The 20271-nt window shown below is 40.2% G+C and overlaps 8 protein-coding genes across 8 annotated transcripts; 2 read left to right on the top strand and 6 right to left on the bottom strand. All coding sequences in view use genetic code 12, as the record gives it.

Moving 5' to 3' along the window:
• Positions 1-295: 295 nt before the first annotated feature.
• Positions 296-2403, bottom strand: FGR3 (Fgr3p). The gene has a single exon (XM_064919150.1). The coding sequence runs from the start codon at positions 1940-1942 to the stop codon at positions 449-451; it is 1494 nt and encodes a 497-aa protein (XP_064777455.1). The 5' UTR covers positions 1943-2403; the 3' UTR covers positions 296-448.
• A 722-nt stretch (positions 2404-3125) lies between these two features.
• Positions 3126-4232, bottom strand: RJT20DRAFT_15754 (uncharacterized protein). Its single transcript, XM_064919151.1, has 2 exons — positions 3434-4232; positions 3126-3346 (listed from the first exon to the last, which is right to left on the bottom strand). Exons 1-2 carry the CDS (start codon positions 4032-4034, stop codon positions 3207-3209), a joined length of 741 nt encoding a protein of 246 aa, XP_064777454.1. The 5' UTR covers positions 4035-4232; the 3' UTR covers positions 3126-3206.
• Positions 4233-6139: 1907 nt separating this feature from the next.
• Positions 6140-7180, bottom strand: YFH1 (ferroxidase). Its single transcript, XM_064916297.1, has one exon. The coding sequence runs from the start codon at positions 6967-6969 to the stop codon at positions 6439-6441; it is 531 nt and encodes a 176-aa protein (XP_064777453.1). The 5' UTR covers positions 6970-7180; the 3' UTR covers positions 6140-6438.
• A 419-nt stretch (positions 7181-7599) lies between these two features.
• Positions 7600-8450, top strand: RJT20DRAFT_15724 (uncharacterized protein). Its single transcript, XM_064919146.1, has one exon. The coding sequence runs from the start codon at positions 7709-7711 to the stop codon at positions 8195-8197; it is 489 nt and encodes a 162-aa protein (XP_064777452.1). The 5' UTR covers positions 7600-7708; the 3' UTR covers positions 8198-8450.
• Positions 8451-8779: 329 nt separating this feature from the next.
• On the top strand, positions 8780-10387 carry RJT20DRAFT_143860 (uncharacterized protein; the record flags this gene model as incomplete). The annotated part of the gene is made up of 1 exon (XM_064918690.1): positions 8780-10387. The coding sequence occupies one exon, from the start codon at positions 8780-8782 to the stop codon at positions 10385-10387; it is 1608 nt and encodes a 535-aa protein (XP_064777451.1).
• Positions 10388-10456: 69 nt separating this feature from the next.
• VAC7 (Vac7p) lies at positions 10457-13192 on the bottom strand (the record flags this gene model as incomplete). The annotated part of the gene is made up of 2 exons (XM_064921296.1): positions 10457-12855; positions 13024-13192. The coding sequence occupies 2 exons, from the start codon at positions 13190-13192 to the stop codon at positions 10457-10459; spliced, it is 2568 nt and encodes an 855-aa protein (XP_064777450.1).
• A 2577-nt stretch (positions 13193-15769) lies between these two features.
• Positions 15770-17320, bottom strand: RJT20DRAFT_124625 (uncharacterized protein). Its single transcript, XM_064916296.1, has one exon. It carries the CDS (start codon positions 17220-17222, stop codon positions 15876-15878), a length of 1347 nt encoding a protein of 448 aa, XP_064777449.1. The 5' UTR covers positions 17223-17320; the 3' UTR covers positions 15770-15875.
• Positions 17321-17711: 391 nt separating this feature from the next.
• On the bottom strand, positions 17712-20196 carry BAS1 (Myb-related transcription factor BAS1). The gene has a single exon (XM_064919144.1). The coding sequence runs from the start codon at positions 20081-20083 to the stop codon at positions 17810-17812; it is 2274 nt and encodes a 757-aa protein (XP_064777448.1). The 5' UTR covers positions 20084-20196; the 3' UTR covers positions 17712-17809.
• Positions 20197-20271: the final 75 nt, after the last annotated feature.

Here is a 20271-nt window from a genome sequence, read left to right as displayed (position 1 = left end):
GCCAGGTAGAAGAGGGATTGATGTGGGGGCAGTGTTCTTATGAACGTGTTGTAGAGGGACCTCAAGATTCTATTTAGAGCTTCTGCGGTAGAAAGAGGAATTTTCTTTGAAGCCTGTGTTACGTTGGCATACCTCTCATAATAGTAAATATGATATGTCAAATAGATTTGTAGATTTATCACGTGACTCATATATTAAAGTCTAGGACAATAGTTGCAGCTATATGAACCTGGAGGTGGAACAGCTTTCGAATGAATGTGCGAAATAAAAGAAAGTATAAATAAAAGAAGAGGACCATTAATAGAATTGTAATCGGCGACTTTTCCAAAACAAGGAAACTCCCATATTTGTAGTACCAAAATGGAGAAGATATGAATTTACAATCTTCCTACGGTTTGTTATAATACATTATCATTAGTGTACATTATTAATACATAAGCTACAAATTCTAATCAATCGTGAGTGGATCATCCCAGCTACTTCCTCCTCTGGTATATTTCCCATAATCGGAATTACTTAGCCTTACAATCTCCTCATCCAACCCATCATCTAGTAATCCATCATCTTCGTCTGTTTCAACATCGTCGTTCAATGCATTTGAGATGTATTTGTCATAAATATCGTAAAGTTCGTAACCATTTGCTGGTGACATGGATGACTTTCCAGCTTTTATAATTTCCTCGTCCTCACTATCTGATGATAGCACTATCACTTCGTCTTCTACCCCCTCGGAGGCCCTTGTATCTACCAACACCTTGAATCGGTTCATGTCTAACAATTCAACTCTTTGAGCTTCTTTTGGTGTTGTTTTGACAAAGTAATTATAGGCATCGCTAATGGATAATTCGTGCAACGGGAATGCCCTGTCACACAAAGGACACTTATAGATAGGAGAAACAGGAGCGATAAATCTTGCGGTGTATGCTTTGGGATCCAGAATAATTGTAATGTAGTCATTGTCGGGCTTGCTCTTGTTCTGATCCTTCATCTTGGCTTCAACTAGCTTTTGATAGTTCTTTTTTGAAAGATCTTTTTTGATTACCTTCTGGATACCTGGTGGTATTTTGTTGAATATGCAGAAGTTCTCGAAGTCAAAGCACTCAAAGTGTATACAGCGGTTGGATTTCACAGGCAACTTGATTCGGCTTGCACCCAACGGGTCCATCAAAGAAAACACTATTTTATCAACAACAGCAAAATCGTCATTTAAGTCACCTAATTCCCTTTCTATCATTGGAAGTATATTCTTCGGTACTTGTTTGTATTCATCGCTCGATGGATCTAAGGAAAATGATTTGGGTTCTGTCTTGAAATTTACTTTGGTCTCTTGCACGGGAGCACTGGGTACAACTTCATTTACTTGAAACATGGCAACCTTGTCCTTGATTCGTTGAGATGAACGCAACGGTTGGAATTTTTCTCTATTTGAATTGGTTTCTTCTATTGAAGGCACTACGCTAGTGATGGTCGGTATACCTTTATTATTCAGTTTCCCATTCGATTTTTTTATTCCCAAAACCGTATCGATCGCTTTATTCAACTCAGAATCTAGAAGTATATCATCTCCGTCTGATGAGAATGGGTTATCGCTTTCATCTTCGAATGTTGTGGGCACCGTCGGCACTGTGTGTTTAGAACGTATTATGGTATCTGAATCTTCATCGTCGTCCTCTATTTCATCGTCATCGTCGACACTTGTATTACCACTATTAGTCTTTATGGGTTTATTTACAATTTGGTTTTGGATTTGTGGTTGTGAATCAGGCTGTTTCAGAACGCCTGAAGGCCATTCTTCTGTGGCTTTCGATAGCACTTCCAGAGGTAGTCGTATCACTACATTCATGCTATGAGATTGGCTGGACCCTTCTATGCTGAGTTCCGATCGCACCGAAACAAGATCACTCGATAGAGAAGGGCCCTTCAATCGGAGATTTGGCGGCATTATGCTAGTCGGACCATTTATGTGTGATTAACGAGTTCCATATGATGTGCTAAGAACTCTACAACTGAGGATTACTCTTAATTAAAGGCAGATGAGTATAGTAAGAGACCGATGTATCTCGGGCTTCTGATGATATATGAACTTTCTTGCAAAGCCAATACGAATATGCTACTATTGTTAGTATGGTTCCCCAACTTTGATCTCTCCAATACAGTTTCCGATGCCGTTAAACCGTAACTATCAAGAGCAATACCATATCATTCGTAGGCAAAACAAGAAAATGCCAAAAATGTCGCTACAATTGAAGACAGTGCTACCAATTGAGGTCCTGTACCAGTGACTGCAAAAAATGGGGATGCATCGAGAGAGTGGTTAGAACTAGTTAATGAAGAGGATGAAGAGGATGAACAAGATAAGAGAGATGTATTATTGAAAGTGTGCTTGATTAAGGTTACAAAATAATGTGGGTTGACGCAGTTGAAATATTGAGTTGGTGAATATTTATTTAATTAAGCGGATGACATAACAATGTATCAATCATTGATGGTTAATTATGGTGATTTTGAGATGCAAATAAAGGTTTCTGTTTAATTAGTCAATAGAGAAATAATTAGTTTGTCATGGGAAGTGTTTGTTTCTGGGATTTCTATTAGATGGAACCATATCATCATATAGGTGACTTTATAAGTGCTCTGTATTTTCCAGGAACTGAAAATGCCATCTGATACAGTTACAAGAACCTCTGTGGTAATACTGTGGATCTCTCCATCTCCACGTTTGGAGACAAGAGCTCATTCTGTTTCTTTTCGTTTCGTGGTCAATTTAAGGTTTAGATTAAATTAATGGTTGCAAAAACAAAAGTTGCCGTTTATTGCAATTGTTAACCAAAAGAATTCGAAACATTTCGAGGCATTTCGTTAAGTTTATGATAGCACAGCATATCTTAATTGAAATTTGATACATATAACAGCAGGAGACTGGGAACAGTGGCCAAGAAATACCATGTTAGAAATTGACATCTCCTTTTCAGATTCTACTAATGACATGCCAACACATTTCATACAGATACTGCTTTGCAAAACAATTGCAAGAAGAAATTTCATCAAAAGTTTTTACCAGACAAAGAAACACTCATGTTTGAACTGATAATATTGACGTATATAATAATAACACTAAATAACTATCTTATTGGACATAATGACAGTAATTGAATTGGAAAATCGGAAAAGCAAAATCGTACTATATAATTCTTCTCTTTTAAGGATTACCATCCTCCATGGCGACCCTCATGACGACCTTCGTGACGTCCTTCGTGTCTTCCTTCTCCAAATCCTCCACCGAATCCACCACCAAAGCCTTCACCTCCATGGTGACCGTGATGTCTTCCTTCTCCACCATAGCCACCTCCGTAACCACCTCCGTAACCACCTCCGTAACCTTGGTTACCATAACCGCCGCCACCTCCAAGCAATTCACCGAAAAGACCTCCACCTTGTTGAGGACGTCCGTAACCACCACTTCCACCGAATCCACCACTACCACCTCCTAAGAGACCTAAAAGAGCACCGGCACCTCCAATGTTTGGTGGAGCTGATGGACGACCGTAACCTCCACCATAACCGCCACCGTAGCCACCGCCGTAGCCACCTTGGTTGTATCTGTTACCGCTTCCACCAGAAGCCATGCTGCTAACTAAACCCATAAGGGCACCAGCACCACCTCCTCCAGAGGAATAACCACCACTACCACCACCAGACGACAAGAGGGAGGCAGCAAGACTACCAAGACCTCTTTCGCCGCCTTCTTCGCCGCCTTGTTGACTCTGCTGAATTTGTTGTACTTGTTCAGCAGAATAAGTAGCAGGCTGTTGTTGTTGGTATTGCTGTTGTTGGGCATTGGCCTCGTGTGGAGGAGGATGGTCGTTTGGATCAGCATCGCCATCGGGGATCTCCCATTGAGACTTTCCAGTGTGCTTGTTGATGAAGTAGTAGTGTTGGTACTCTTCGTCCCACTCGGCAGCCCAACCTTCAGGCAACTTTGGGAGTTCAGGTCTCTGCTGTGGTTGGTGTTGTTGAGGTTGTTGTTCAGACATTGTTCGTGAGATGGACAGTTCTGAAATCGGTAGAAATCTCGATCTTAAGCTAATAGACCTAGTATATGGTAATTGACCTTGTTGTGTGGTAATAGACCTCTTCGCTGGGACTTGTTGGACACTAAACGCAGTTCAATGGTTTCAACACGTAGTCAGAATGAACAGTATATAAAGAATATACAAAAGTTACAGAGCTACAACTATATGAAATGTCAATTAGAGAAAAGAAGCCCTATATATATAAATATAAATATATAAATATATGTATACGTCAGAAAGAGAGACAATTATATACTATATAAAACAATAATACCAGTAATAATTATACTAATAATTAAAATAATTTCAGCAAATTCCAATATTAATTACTACTGCAAGCTGCCAACTACATCTACAATGAAATTGAAATTAACGAAGGGTGAAATTTCAACCTCCACTGGCAAATGCATTCATGCAATTCCAAGTGGACCCCAGAACATTCACCAGACACGGAAAGAGCTCCACGTCAGGAACACGCACGAGAACAATACCCCTATACAAGACGGAGTACAGTTCAAACCACTACTATATGAGATAGTACGGTATGTTAGAGAACGGGTACAGTACCAAGAGTCCTATGGAACAGGTACCACCCTCCTCCATTATGAACGATGCCACCAGTAATACGAAAAGCTATAGACAGGCACGAAAGATGGGCTTGGCATCGAGGCAATAGAATGACGGTAGTTGGAGGTGGTACAATTGAATATAATTACAGAGAGAATGACTGACGTAGTATAGCCAGGGTTCAGTTATTTGGCTCTCTCTCTCTCTTTCTCTCTCTGTCTTCATAATGAATCCTTAATTGTATATATTACTACTATTATTATTATTAATAGTCCTTGGAGTGGTTTCTGCCCACGCATTACATGCTCATCTTGTCTGTCTCTGGACATGACATCATCGTGGAAGCTGGGGATTTCGAGGTGAATATTTCCTCCTCCACAAGGGGCCACAATTGGAAGTTTCCCAGCACGAGTTGTCCTCAGGGCAAGGATCCCGAATCGGGGAGAATATCGAGCCGCACCGCGGTGGAGATCTCACATTTGGGCGAAGCTGTTGAATAATGCTGCTGCGGTGTACAGTTCTGTGGAATAACGAAGACCAATGAGGTGAAATCGGATCAAGCGACGATTGGAGGCTTCACGGGTACGAATGACTCGAGTCAGAAGAATTCGGGATTTGTTCAGTGCTACGGTGTGGCCCGTTTTATGGCTTAATGTGCTAGAGCATGTTTTGTCGAGTGTCTAAGTGGAGGCTTAGGCCCACTTTGTAGAGGTCATTACGGTAGCGAGCCGTGGGCGGTGTTTGGCAGCCGAAAGGGGACTCTGAGATACCGTTGTGTTACAATAGAGTTACACTGCCATTTGAGGAGGCTCCCTCAACGATGAGGCGACAACAGCAAAATAGACAATTTGTGTGTTTGCACCAGTAGAGCTGTGTTGAGAGAACACGGGGAGAGTAGTTCGTGACAATAACCACCCCACAAATTTAGATCGGCGGTGGGACAACATAGTAGTAAGGGAATCAGAGCATTACTGGAAAGTATGAATGGTTATTCTTGTCCTCCACACAGATCATATTATCAGAGACATAGACACAAGACTGTATATGTAGTATGTGATCGATATTTTGGTGTAACCTTTTGTCTTTCAGTGGCATATGCCATTTGTTAAGAAACTTTTCGCAGTCAAATTTTTGATAGTATGGCCGTTATAATAAAGATGATGGTGATGATGATGATGATGATATGAGATTGAATGCAATGATGGTTGTATTCATCTACATTTACAGAGCTCTGCAAGAATAGAATGTATTAGAAGAAATGAAATTGTTTTATGGGTCATAAATTACTGGTCTAAGAGAAGAATGCAAAAACCGAGTATCAACCCTGGAAATGGAATTACCGACCACAATGTTGTATAAAGATACGTCTTCCACCTGGGATTCTATTCTCTGCTATTTTTACACTTGAAAAAGGTATTACTTAAGTAGACAGCATTCCGAACTGTCTCTATCTAGTAGCCTCTCTGTGTGTCTTAAACACCTCCCTTAATAACTCGATCTTAATGTATAAATATATTAATTACCTTTTTTATATACAACTAAGGGCAAACAAAATTTGCATCTGATTACTTAGCTTGGTCGAAATGTTCATAAATTCATGGTTACTCAGAGACTTCCTAATATATGCATAGTCCACTTAATTTGGGGCAATAAAAGTTAACTGGAGAGAAGTCTCTTACACTCTTTATCTCCTCCTTTCTTGATTTCTGGGAGCTCTTATAACTTCATAAGCTCAACAAAAAGACAAGAAGTTGCACTGTTGAAGCAAACTGCAAATCTCATGTGATCTTTCGTACCTTCAATTCTCAAGGTCGAACTCAACTTCTGCCCCGACCGCAGAGGAAACTTCTTCAGCAAGCAATGCAGTCAATGAAGACCCATCTCTCAAAGTAACCCATTTTCCTTGAATTAAATCATATCTTTTTGGTCCGCTGATAGGACTACTCAACCAGATCTGTTTATTTGGGGGCTGCTTGTTGATCACATACGTTCCATTTGGCGGGATAGTAAGTGTCATCACACCATGGCTTAATTCACAGTCAATTTGAGGGTAGTTTTCACTCAAATCCTCTAATGAGTCGGCCAAAGACTCCAAATACTCCTCACTAATGGTATTATACTCATTAATCGATATGTTGTCGATTTTATCTTCAAAATTCTCTCCTTCGGTACTAAGGGAGTAAAATCTCATAGTTCCAACCCTGGAAAGTGAACCATAACGAGAGCCTGCTAGCACAAGGGCTCTCGGGTTTCTCATTAGAGGCCCACATCTCGATTTCAATGCTGATGAGACCGTTCTAGCGGTTAAAGATGCAAATTGTCTGTACATTTCTCTGTGATATTATATGAACTTATACCTTAAATTTATATGGTATCGGTGATTGAAATAGCCAAGGAAAGAAAGCAATTACAAAAATTTGAACTAATAAACTACAATATATATCCTATGAACAATAGCGCTACCTATATGCTTTCAATTATCTGATAACCACTATAAGGAACTATTCAAGATCAACTCATAGTCCGTAACTACAACCACAGTAAATATGATCGCAGAATATTTCACTGGTTACGACACATCCATGTAGTACGACGACATTTTATATAAGGTAAACTGCAAAATGCCCCGGATAGATTTCTACTAATCATCGGCCGAGAATAGTTAAGCCGGTCGCAGTCTTGTGGTTGCGACAATTTAATTGACCTAAATGACCTGGATGTGAGATGCGACAATTTTCACCAGTGCGTTATTATTACGGTTACTTCAGTTTACTTCAAACAATAAAGATTATATAAGCGATGGACTCCGGTGAGCAGTGGCCGAATGTGGCACGTGACCACACTCATCATCTTTTCGGGTCACTATAAACTTTGTTTGGTGGTATATTAAAGTGTAGAGATGTTCGGTGTTTTTTGAATTAAGAAGAAGAAACAAGAGAAAAATTCACATTTGAGTTTACTTTTTCAGGTTCAATTTGTCTTTCTGATTAGTCTACTAGCAAAGTGGTACGAAACTCGGGAAAATTTCCTTAATTTGCATTGTTTAATCTACACTCACAACACCAGATATGTTCGTGGTTCTTCTTTTGATCGCCTTGGTCCTCGTTGGAGTAGTGTTATACTTGCCATACGCATCAGGTTTAGCCACTTACGAAATAGATAGAAGCTCGAAAGAAAAGAGAAAGAAGGAAGAACTTGCTGCCGCTAAGAAAACCGACGTGTACGACCAATTCGGCTATGTTCCACCAGACGAAGTAACCTCAAATGAAGCTACGACGTCTGGTAGTTCTCTCAAAGCTCGTGCCTCGGCCTTAAAGGAGAAAATTCACGTTACTCCTGATGATATTCCATTAAAAATGAAGTTAAGCACCCCAGATGGATCCAGCAGTTTAAGAAGAAGAGGTAAGGAAAAGTTGGATCTCGACACTGATCCAAACAACTATGACTACGACATTGATGAGTTGATCGAAGAAGAGAATGAAATTGCATTGAATGAGCAACAAAAGGAATTCTACAAGAACGAAGTCATTGGAAAGGAAAAAGAAGAGATGGTTTAGTGGATTCAATCAATATTACTTTATCATATAGAATTCTTATCAGAACAATCCTCAATTCAGTGGAACTTTTCAGAGTTCTTCATATTTCCAGAGTACTGTAATTAGCTATATTAATATTTTTATCAAGGTTTGCATTCTAAAATATAATGATATTACGATCTACTGACTTTTTTAGCGGAAGAGCATTAGTAGGTTCCAATTATTAGAATCCTATATTAGGGTTGAAAATTACTAGAAAGATCGGTAACTATGTTTATATTGCGACATTTTTGACAGGTAGACATTCCTGCACTCTTCCTGTAGCTTTTTGTGGTTATGTCGCTTTTTCACAGCCATTTGACTTTAATGATTTCCTATTCCTTTAAGTTGATATTATTCATAGTGAAAAAGTTAGTGTTCTACTTAGGTTTAGATTTACCTAATATTACCACTAATTGCTAGTGCTTTCCTATCAATTGAAAAAAGAAGAAATAATACATTTTTTAGCTCCAATCGCAGCTGCCGCTGATGTCGTACATTAAGCAAATCGGTCCCATTCTTACTGCCTTCAGTTCAAGAATATGGGACAATTTAGGCATTGCTATGGTCCTTGGTTTATTGGCGGTTATTTCAGCTTTAGTTTTATTGGATTATCTTGGTTACGGTAATCTTCAACCTATAAAGGGAGTGTTCCAAATACCAGGTTATCCAGTTGTTGGAAATCTCTTCCAGGTACTCAACAATCCAGCACAAGTATACATGAATTGGACAGATAAGTACAAGACTCCAGTCTTTCAGGTTCGATTGGGAACAAAGAGAGTGGTTGTTGTCAACTCATTCGAAGACGTGACTTCTTTGTGGATCAAGAATTCATGTGCCAATAATTCCCGCCCAGTTCTGTACACTTTCCATGAAATTGTATCTCGTACTAGAGGGTTCACTGTCGGCTCTACACCAGCTTGCCCTGCTTTTAAGAGGGAGAAGAAAGCAATTTCTCAGTATCTAAACCTCCGAGCAATTGAAGAATTCAAGCCAATTCTTGACGAGGAGGTCAAATATATGATTCTGCAACTTATCAAGAAGAATAATGAGCTATCTGGACCACCATCGTGCAACATGTTTACACACTCTAGGTGTGAACTAGCAGACATAGACCTTCAGTATTACTTTCAACAATTTGCCTTGAGAAGTTCGATATTCCTTGCATTTGGTATTCATTTGGATTGCTTTAGAAGGGATTCAGCATTTTGCGATGAAATAGTTCATGTCGAGAGTCAAATTATGAAATTCAGATCTCCCGTTGCCAATTTGCAAGACTTTTTACCGATTCTCAGATATCTCCCTGGTCAAGCTAACGAGGCCTCCAAATATAGAGAAAGAAGGGATCTCTACATGGACCAATTATATAAGGAAATGTGCAACCGTATCGAGAAGGGAGATATGGAAGCCCATTCTAGTATAGTTGGAAGGATCCTAGCAGACCAGAAAATTAACAAGCTTACAGAAGATGAAATTCTGAGTATTTGCTTAACCTTGATTAGTGCTGGCTTGGATAACACTGCATTAAATGTAAATCACTTGATGGGACATTTTTCGCAGCCATTCTATGGGGACGCATTGCAGGATAGAGCATATAGTGAGCTCCTATCTCTAAGTGATGGAAGCCTATGTGCAGCTTGGGATGACTCCATCAATATAATAAGTCACTATGTAATGGCTCTCGTCCAAGAAACTTTGAGATATTTTTCAGTTTTACCATTGAGTTTACCTAGGATAACAACAAAGCCGATTTCTTTCAAAGGCGCAGTAATCCCGAAGGAAACTCTACTAGTGATGAACGCTTTTGCAGCAAATCATGATCCCGCCATGTTCGAGAGACCATATGAATTCTTGCCTGATAGGTGGTTAGACCCTAACTCTCATTTACTAGTCGAGAAACACGATCTCTTCCATTATGCCTTTGGTGCTGGCTCTAGAATGTGCTCTGGTGTGAATTTTGCTCTTAATGAGATGTACACATTGACATGTAGGATAGTCCTCTACTTTCGGATCAAAGCTCCTACTGGATCAACTCTAATGGATCTAGACCCATTTTCTAATAACCTGAATCCAAGTGCTACGTCATTCGAACCCAAGATATTCAAAGTGAGATTGGAGCCGAGGTACTCGGTAGACAGCGACAAGCTATACTTCAAGATCAATCGATCTTAAATACTTCAGAATATATAAACTTTTCGGCGATATATTGAAAACCTGTGTATCTATTTAATATGTAATTGTTCACTTCTCTTCTTGGCCGTAATACAACAAGGTCGGGTCGATGTAACCTACTTTATCCACTATAACAGACTTGGTGTCCTTTACCATAGGGAGTCTATACATTAAGAGGCCTCTAACAACCAAGTCAAATGGATTTCTTGAAATGATTTCCCATTTTTTCGAGTTGTCAGGTTCTGTTGAATTGCCTCCATTCTCATTGCCATTATTTCCTCCTTCTTTTTCTTTATGCTTTTTTTCATTCATACTAAGTGTAGTCAAATTTTTGCCTGGAGTCAACAATTTAATCTCTCCTGACTGAACCACGGATTCACGACTGAAGAATCCACCAGCAAAGCTCATTGGAGATTCTAATGAATATACCGTTCCAAGTAAAACGGTCTCGACAGCAGCAATGGATAATCCCTCTATCTCATCTTCGGGACCTTCTTTTTTCAAATCCAAGTATTCACTCAAGTAGCCGCTTTTAGCGAATATGTCGAGTTCAACTTCTTCAATTTCCACAGTAAACCAACCTGGATTGAACGCTTCCACAACTATGTTGAAGATCAATTCGTCTTGGCTCACAACAGCATTTTCTATTGTTGTGATTGAGACATGCGTTAAATCTTTCGTTGTTGCAAGAACGAATCCCATTATGAAACCTATTCCAAGTATTGCCACTATGCTAATCAAGGTGTAGATGAATGACTTGATGCAGTTAACTCTTTGTCGACCTTTGAACTCGTTTGATTGCTTTCTAGGTAAAAAGAAGTGGCCAGAATTCGAATTTAATCTATTGTGACCGTAGTGCCCATTCTTTGCGCCCGAAATACTTCTCTTAATCTGCATGTCATTGTCATTAGGAGAGCCATCAATCTGTGATTCCTCGTCATATTCATCGAAGTCATAGTAATAGTTACCCTGAGGTTCTTGGTAATTGAAAGGGAAGACATCTGCATTGAGGTTGTTTGGATTATTGTTTAAGTCTGGAGATTCCACTCCTGCACTATCATTGAGGAGAGGTTGTCCAGTAGATAAGTATCGCTTCTTTTTCAAAATTGAGGGTCTCTTGACGCCGGGGAAATTCAAGTTCAATGATCTATAGTGTGGTAATCTGTGACCCTGGTTGATTAAAGGTGAAGCCTCGTTCAAATTACTGTTGTTATAAGGAAATCTAATGTTGTTATCATAATAGATAAGGTCATCATCGAAGTCTTCAATGTCGATATCATCGGGAATGATGCTATACCTTCTTGGCTGTGATCCCTTTTTATCAAAAAGCTTTGATGTTGTTGATCTCAACTTAGAAGAGGACGTAGTTGAAGATCTTGGATTCTTCTTAGAAGTTCCTTTACTATTGATCGAGTTATTAGTTTGTGAGGCGTTGGTGTTTCCTGATTGGCCATGGATGATAGTGGGTGTATTAGAAACACCACCTGCATTGAATTGGGGATTTAAATGGTTATTGTTTGATGAAACAGTCCTCTGGGCGTAGAAGTCGCCATCTGTGGAAGTTTCGTCATCAATTAAGTTATCCACATCGTCTACCTCATTGTATGAGTAATTATCATCATTATATGCCTCGTTTATACTTTGAGCAACCTGAGAAGTCGTTGTGCTGGGATGATAGTTTCGAGCTCCATCAACATATCCTATGCCTTGATTTGTATTCTGATGCGGGTTTGATATATCTATAAGTGCACCTGAAGGAGAATGATTACTCGATGATCTTTCTGACGGGAGTTGTAACTTATTTCCTGGATGCTCATCCTGTGAGTATGATGAGAATGATCTCTGATTCATTGGTCTCTTATCCTTGTTTCCGGTAGCGTTATTAACAATGTTCTCCATGTAATGGTTACTGCTAAATGAGTTTGCAATCGATGGAGGTCTATTTCCTCTGGGAACTTTTGACAAATGTGCAGATACCGGGATGGATTCTTGTTGAGAATCGTTGTTGGCCTGACTTTCTGCAATAGATGGAGAGTGGAAACTAGGTGCCCCTTGAAGGTTAATTGCCATGACACTGCCATGAACGCTGCTGTTATCATTCAACCCAATATTGGCGTTGTTCGTAACGATAGTATTACTTAATGTATCATACTCATTCATATTATTGTTTTCATACACGAAGGTTTCATCGCTGTCACTACTATCCACGTCGTCAACTGCACTAGCTAACTTGGCAGCAAAGAAATCAGTCCTTGTAGAATTCTGTTTCGAGATCTTTTTGTGCTTACCTTTTGCTTGCGGCTTACTTGATGTGGCAGCAACAGTGGAAGATGCTGTAGCATCGTTACCGATTTCATTAACCACGTCGGTGAGCGTAGACACTGGAGCTGCGTTGGCTGTGTTGCTTGATTGGCTTATCGTTACAGGAAGGTTCAAATTCGTTGTGGAGCTATTAGGATTGAGAAATGCTGCATTTGCATTAGTATTGGAAGAAATTTGATTACTAGTGTTTGCCTTGGTAATGGGTAGGTTTACGTTGTTAGCACCACTTGTACCATTAGTAATTGATGGTGTGTTGGCCGTTGTGGATGATTTTGGAGCATTCGATGCGTTATCAGTTTCTAAATCAATAGCACTGGGATTTGAGGAAGTTATGTTATTAGGGAAGATTGTCAGTTGTGGAGAAGTGTTGATGATATCTGAGATAAAAGACGTATTCTTGGGATGAGGTTCTCTATTATTAATGATTTTTTGCTTTGCTTTAAGTGATTTATTAAGGTTGGAGATGATGTTCTTATTCAACATCGTTGGAGCTGGTTGCCCCAAGGGAGTACCTGAAGGCTCGGGTGTTGCAACCGCAGACGGTATTACGCTATTAGTTGAGTTCGAGGTTGCTGCATTGGGGTTATTAGTATTGGTAACACTCGCTATACTGGATATCACCCCAGGAGTTGAACCGGAGCTATTTATGCGCTGGATCTGTGGTTCTTGCCCCGAATTGCCGATACTCTGGTGGCTGAGGTTGATAGACGGCATTCTTAGGTTATTCAACTCCTTGTTGTCTGCTACAAGGATTTTCTTGGGCACCTTAAAGCTTAGTGATGGCGATTCCAACGGAGCTGAGCTGATCGTGCTTATTGGTGTTTGTTCTGGATTCGTACTCGAGCTTAGTGAGACCGTTGGAGTCAAAGGAGGTACATTGCTCTGTGGTTGCTGCTGTGGTTGCTGGATCTTAGCGGTTTGTTCAGAAGAGCCGTGATTGTCATTGGATCCAACACTAATAGACAAGTTCTTAACGTTTTTTGATGGACTTGAGCTGGGGCCCGTCGCCAGAGGCTTTTGTAGGTTTTGCGGAGTGTCTGACATCACTACGATACTAGATAACTCGCTGTGGTGTCAATACTGAACGACTGGAAAGTGGTTCTAGGGCTTGCCATACAAGGCGGCTAATTCTGACTATACTCACTATTTAATTTACTAGTGTGAAAGGGTAGACAGCGACCTCGAGAGACGTCGTCAATTCCGGTGATATTGGTGGTTTTGCGGCGGTAAAAGTGGCAGGCACGATGCTAAGCGGATTCTACCGTTGATATAACGCAAACTGGCTCGGGTTTCTCTACCTGACTGCCTAGTTTCGGTCCCTGTCTTGTTCCATAAACAGATGGTTGTAAATACTCACGACGGTTTCTCGCTTGTTTTGTGAGGGAACTTTTTTACTGGTTTTTTCTGTCCTGCAGCGAGCGGCGCGACCGTGAGTGGGGTTTTGGTAGTAAGAGAGGTGGTGGAGTGGATAGTGACCGTCGTGAGTGAGGGCAGGGCGAAATGGTCTATCTATGGAGATAGAGGTGGGAGGTAGTAAAAAGGTAGTAAAAAGACAGGGAACGGAAAATGGTTGGGAGAAAAAAAAAAGGACAAGAAGAGTAGAAATATAAGAAAGAGAAGCCAAGGAAGGATATTCGTCTCTACGTCTCTACATCTCTACATCTCTACGTCTCTACAGACGGTTACATATAACAAAAAGTCTAAGAAATCCAACAAACTGGAAACGAAAAAACTAAGAAGTTTAATGATGACCCATCCCATCCCATCCCATGCCATCCCAACTAACCCTACGGCACATGGAACGATCACCACTAACCACTCAACTACAGACTCTCACCATCCGCTCGCGGTAATGCGAGAATTTCGTCTTCCATCTCTTCACAGCAACCGCAGATTTGCACTCACTATACTATAAAAAAAATCCATAGCAATATTAAAAAAAATCGCCTAAAACAGAATACTTAGTAAATCTGTCGTAGTTGTTGTCGTCGTCGCCTTCCTAGAAAGACTACCCGCTATATTTGCTTCTATTATATTTTTTGCTATTGTTGTGATTTTATTATTATTCCAATTATGCTATTGTTACTTCCTCGAAATCTGTACGTGTAGCCAGTGACCTCACCAACTTCAAGACCATACACAAGAAATCCTTGAGTTTTTCTTAGCAGCAGCCATCTGGGGAGCCCTGAGCAAACTGAAATGTCTCCGTTAACTGTCCTACTGAAAGCCATCGGATATCAGCATCACGTATCGAGTTGTTTCCTCCCGCTAGTCCACATCCGTCAAGTCACACTTTTCACACGTTGCGTCGTTTCCACAGCAAACTTAATGCACCGGCTAAACACCATCTCTCGCTAGTGGTCATACCAGTGCTTTAAACCGATATTTTCGTACAGGAAGAAGATTATTGTATGCACTTTCAAGTAATATGAGGTTGCATTATGCACTAGAGGTCGCAAAGGCCAATTTACGTTGCTATCTTTGTGTAGAGGCTTTTCTCGGTGAGAAATGGTGTAATACAGAAACTATATGATCCTATTGGTTGACATGGAAAAGGTGGAGAGACTCTGAACGGAAAATGGTACCGAAGAATTTCAGCAACCTTGGAAAAGAACCACTGAAAATTACGAACTTACTCACATACAATCAACAATAGATGTCACTATTGTTCTCTGGCGGTAAGATCCCCTGACCATATCCATGATAATAATCGCTAGCATTTCAACTTAAACTACCAAACGGTATGAAAAATTATCAGACGAAGCAATCTACATTCAGGTCGACCAATCTAGTGTCTTTATTGCAACATCACTCCACAGCATAACGAAATTGATACCTGCAAGCAAAGCCTTCTAAAAACGGTTTTATCATTGTAAATGGTAGCGCCGAGCTGTCAAAAGTATTTAAAGTTGTTACTACGGAGGCATGGATGTTGTTTTAACATTGTTGTTGCAATAACTGTCTTGGTAACAATTTTGCAGTCTTTAGTCATCTTTTTGGGGCTAACTTCCAAAAGAGAACTACGAGAACTGCCATCCTGTGCAACTAATATTTCATTTGGGGAAAAAGCTAAAAAGTGATCCAAAATGTTGAACTACATCCTACAGATATAAATAGTTATAGCTATGCCTTGTATTGTATGCTATTGCAATGTTGGTACATTTTCTTACTTACCATAATGAGCCTTCTTCACGTGCCTTAGATTAACCACCATTGCATCCGCTAAGCGTCGAAGGTGGACGGCTCCCTGGCAAAATTGCTCCACTGCCGTTTCATCTTTAATGAACTTTTCTGTAGAAGTTGAAGCACTACTGCTATGCAAAATTATCTCCTGAAGTAGCGACTCAATCGACCCGATTTGTTGCTCAAATAATCTATAGGTATACAAATCCTTTTCTTCGCCTCTTGAGGCTCTTTCCTTCTCGAAATCCTTGAGGGATACTGTAAATTTTTCCACTAAGGAATGTTCCTGTTGTAATAGTGGCGGAAGGTATTCAATATTCTCAAAAGTATTAAAAGATTCAACAGTGCTTGGATTTTCTAGCCACAGTAGGACATTGGTGTAAGTCTGTTCTAAAATATTGGCAGTATCAATGCGTAGAGAACTTTGAAGAGCGTCTAAGGATATGTTTTCTTCGCTCATTTTTCTGTTATTTATGTAGTATTCTCGTATGAACCGTCTGGCTATCCAGTACAACATATCATTAATATCCTCAAATGCCCGGCAAAGGTCGATGCAAGACTTATACAAATTGAAAAGCAGCTTATTCATACACTTCCTCGTCGATCTCTTGGCCAGAGACTTGTAAATACCGATTTCCGTGAACACCATCTCCATGAGGTACTCTATATCATGAGAGTCTAAAGTAGTGAGCTCGTAGGTTATGTCTCTATCAAGTGGGAAGTGCTTTACGAAGAGGGACATGTTTTTCGTGAGCTGGTTGCTTATAGTAACAGCATCGGTGTGAATTTTATTGAATTGGGTATTCACCTCAGGATCACTAAAACAAGGTTGGAAGTTCGCTACGTCGTCCTCTAAAGTTGAGAGTTTGTCAATTAAAGGAGAGAATTCAAAACTCAATACTTCTTGTGCTGCCTTGAAGTATGGAGAAGACTGGTTTGGCTTTATCAACTTTTTGTCTAATTCCGCAAAATATTCCAACAGTTTACTTAATGAAGTGAATACCCTTAATTGAAATGATCTGACTGCTGCCTGCGTGCCCTGAAAGTCCTCACCTACGAATATCCTTCTTTTTGAATCAAACAAAAGTAGATATATCTGGAGCGACTTTTGAATATTCGAATATAATTCACAAAGAATTTCCTTCTGAGAATTCTCCTTAAACTTGCTGAAATCTTGAGGCGGAATTTTGAATACAATACCAAACACAGCTGTGTAGAATTCGGCATGAAACCTAGCAAATAACATGAGAGTATTGTATCCGGCGTGTTTCAACAACTCCATGGTGTCTGAGACCCTGACCTTTACTCTTATATCTGCTTCTGATGTCATTTTCAAAGTCGCAGGTATGGAATTGTAAGTAATCTTTCTATAATTCCCTACTTCTACTCCTGTAAGCTAACCTCATAAGTGTCTCCATCTATAAAGAGTACATTGTTGAAATAGTAACTTCTTCATGAAACAAAGTGACTTTTTCATATCGAGACATTTTGTTATCTGATAAAATGTCGCTGAAATCAGAATACGACATTTGTTCTATTATAAGCAAGAACCAGGTTGAAGAACATGTTTCAAGGAAGTTTGTAATTGTTGTTGTTGTTGTGACCGGTGAATAGTGTACTAGACTAGGGTGACTTTCCATTTGGGATGTTTCTGAAAAGAATTTTGAAGATTCTAGAAAAGCTATTCTCTATTGTTTCCATACTCTTTTCAAGATTTTGCAGCCAATTTTCTTTTAAATAGTTGATTTCATGAATCAAGTCTTGAATTCTATATCAATAAATCTCTATTGATTTATTACTCTCAAGAATTTTAGATATGGCCTTGCTACGGTATTCTTGAAATGAGATTCTATCATAACTTCGTTTATACTTATAAAATACCTTTCTATATAATACATCTAATTCGCTTATGCTCAATCAGGAAGGGTTGAATGGAATTATGCCAAAGCCGCCTCCCCATGCATCATAAACTGATCCAGGTGGTGGGGGTTGCTGGTTTTGTCCTGGTTGAGGTTCGGGTAAAACGGATCCTTCTCTGGTGTACACGTTGTAGAACAATCCGTATGAGTTCAAGACCTCCGGATCGACATCTTCTTCGACCTCCTCATGCTTTTGTTGTGTCAGTTGTGTATTAGCGCTTTCCCTCTCACCTTTCTTTACTGCCTGGTCGATATCTTCATCAACGTCATCTTCTTCTTCGTTCTCGTCCTCTTCGATTGCGTTTGAAGGTTGCGGAGTTGTACCGCTTGCAAAATAATGGAGTGGATGATGTTGAGAAACAGGTTTCTGTTGCTCTTCGCGCTTATAAGTTTGATCATATTGAAATTGCACTTGCTTTGATTGCGTTTGGTAGAGTTGCTGGTTCTGTTGTTGTATCGGAATCTGCCCATTCTGAGAGTTAGTTTGTTGAATCTGCTGATTGGGCAAATCAGTGAGATTCCTCATAGTCTCCCAAAAGTCCAATCCTTCTTCATCTGGAAGTTCAGTTCTTTGTTTCTTAGATGAATTAGTCTCAAATTTAGTGGTTCTCTTTTTAGATGGACCCTCAGCTGCAGCTGCTAGCTCCACTGCTTGTGTTAATGGAGTCATGGCCCTTTCTACATTAGGGCCTGCTTGATTCTGAGCTTGATTCTGGTTTAAGAGTTTGAGCAAATCTGACTCCTTGCTGTTGCTATCTTCGGGACTAAAGGCTCGCGCCTTTTTACTCGAATTGGAGTTGTGGTGGTGATGATGATGGTGGTGATGGTGGTGGTGCGTTGCTCCCTCCTTCCCGTGTGGAGAATTTGCCTGCGAAGAATTAAGTTTAGGAACTTCAGTTAACGGAGGTAAATAATTGAAGTGCTGGTACCTCGTTAACTGAGTCTCGGGCTCTAAATAATAACCAGAGTTGCTTCTATTTCCATCTTGGGGACTCTGCGACGCATTACTTGCCGTTGATCTTCCTCCCTCTGCATTTGCTTGGTTCATTGTATTAAGAGGAGAGGATAATGACAGTAAAGGGCCGTAATTCCCAAGATCTTGAGCTGCTGCTGGTTGTGGAGGAGAATAATGATGGTGAATATGTTGGTGTACTGTTATTTGCATGTCGTGGGTTCTTGCATAAGAAATCAAATACTGGACAAGTTCTTGGTTTTTGATCGTTCCTCCATTTTCATCACCAAATAATTTGTGTGGTAGGCTGGGGTCGTTGTTCCCGCCAGAAAGGGTGTATTTCCATTCTATTTCACTGTTGACTGGCTGTTTGGAAACAGACCGTGGTTTTGGCATCAAAATGGTATCCAGCGGATTAGATGTGAGTGAAGAGGAAGTGCTGAGGGAACTTGATGTACCATTTTGCCTTGAGGACAGCTTCCCTAAATTAGAGTAGCCATTTTCCCGAGTCTTGTTCATGGAACTGCTAGGAGCACCTGATGCTATTCTTGTGGATCCAGGATTCTGAGAAGGTGGGGGTGGGGCCAAGTCCTCATTCGTTACGGCGTCGAGGCCTTTTCCTTCAGTAACTAAATTCACCTCTTCTTTGATGACCTGGTCGGCTTTTCCTCTCACTACGTCTGTCACAAGCTTTCTCCATCTATTACGACAGGTAAGAGATGGTCTTCCACTGATTTCATTGGAGATAGTTCTCCATTTGGTTCCATGACTTTTCACTAATCTAATCAACATCAAGTCCTCTTCCTGTGTCCATGGCTTTAGTCTATCCTTCGTATTCGGATCAAGTACTTCAATGTACCGTTTCGCACATTGGTCGTCTGTTCTTCCTGGTATTTCAGCAGATACCTTTTGCCATGAGGGACCATATTCATGGTAAATTTTTACCAATAAGTCATCTTCTTCTTTGGACCATCTTCCTTTCTTAAGGTTTGGATCCAAGGAGTTAGACCATCTCTTTCTACAGTCTTTGGGTTTACGAAAACCCGATGGGGAAACTTCCTTAGCTATGAATTCCCAACGAACAGACTCTGTATCTAAATCATTCAATTGATCACCATAGAATTTAACCACTAACTCCGATAAGTGGGAATCTTCTTCTTTGGTCCACGGCTTTCTACTATCTCGTCTAAATGTCTGGAAGCCAAGAGATTCTGTTATGGCGAGGGGATCAATCGGAGTCACTCTTCTTCTTGAGGCAGTCGTTGCTGTTGAAGCATTTGAAGGGGTCGTAGAGACAGTACTTTCTCTATCTATATCCATTGGTCGTGGGTAATTTGTTGTGTATGGTTTAGTTTTGGTTACTTCTGTGAATTATGCTCTAGAGGTGTCTTTCTTTAATATGTTGTATCGTGCCTTTAAGATGATAGTTTATATCTAGACGTAGTATCGTTTGGTCTGACGTTCCTCTAGTCTAAGGGTAATTTCTATCAAGTTCTATTGTGCTTTAT

Source organism: Scheffersomyces xylosifermentans (assembly GCF_036884685.1).
Source record: "Scheffersomyces xylosifermentans strain CBS 12540 chromosome Unknown RJT20scaffold_1, whole genome shotgun sequence".
Lineage (NCBI taxonomy): Eukaryota > Fungi > Ascomycota > Pichiomycetes > Serinales > Debaryomycetaceae > Scheffersomyces > Scheffersomyces xylosifermentans.
Note: the sequence above shows the minus strand (reverse complement) of the source record. Positions and strands in the feature narration are given on the sequence as shown.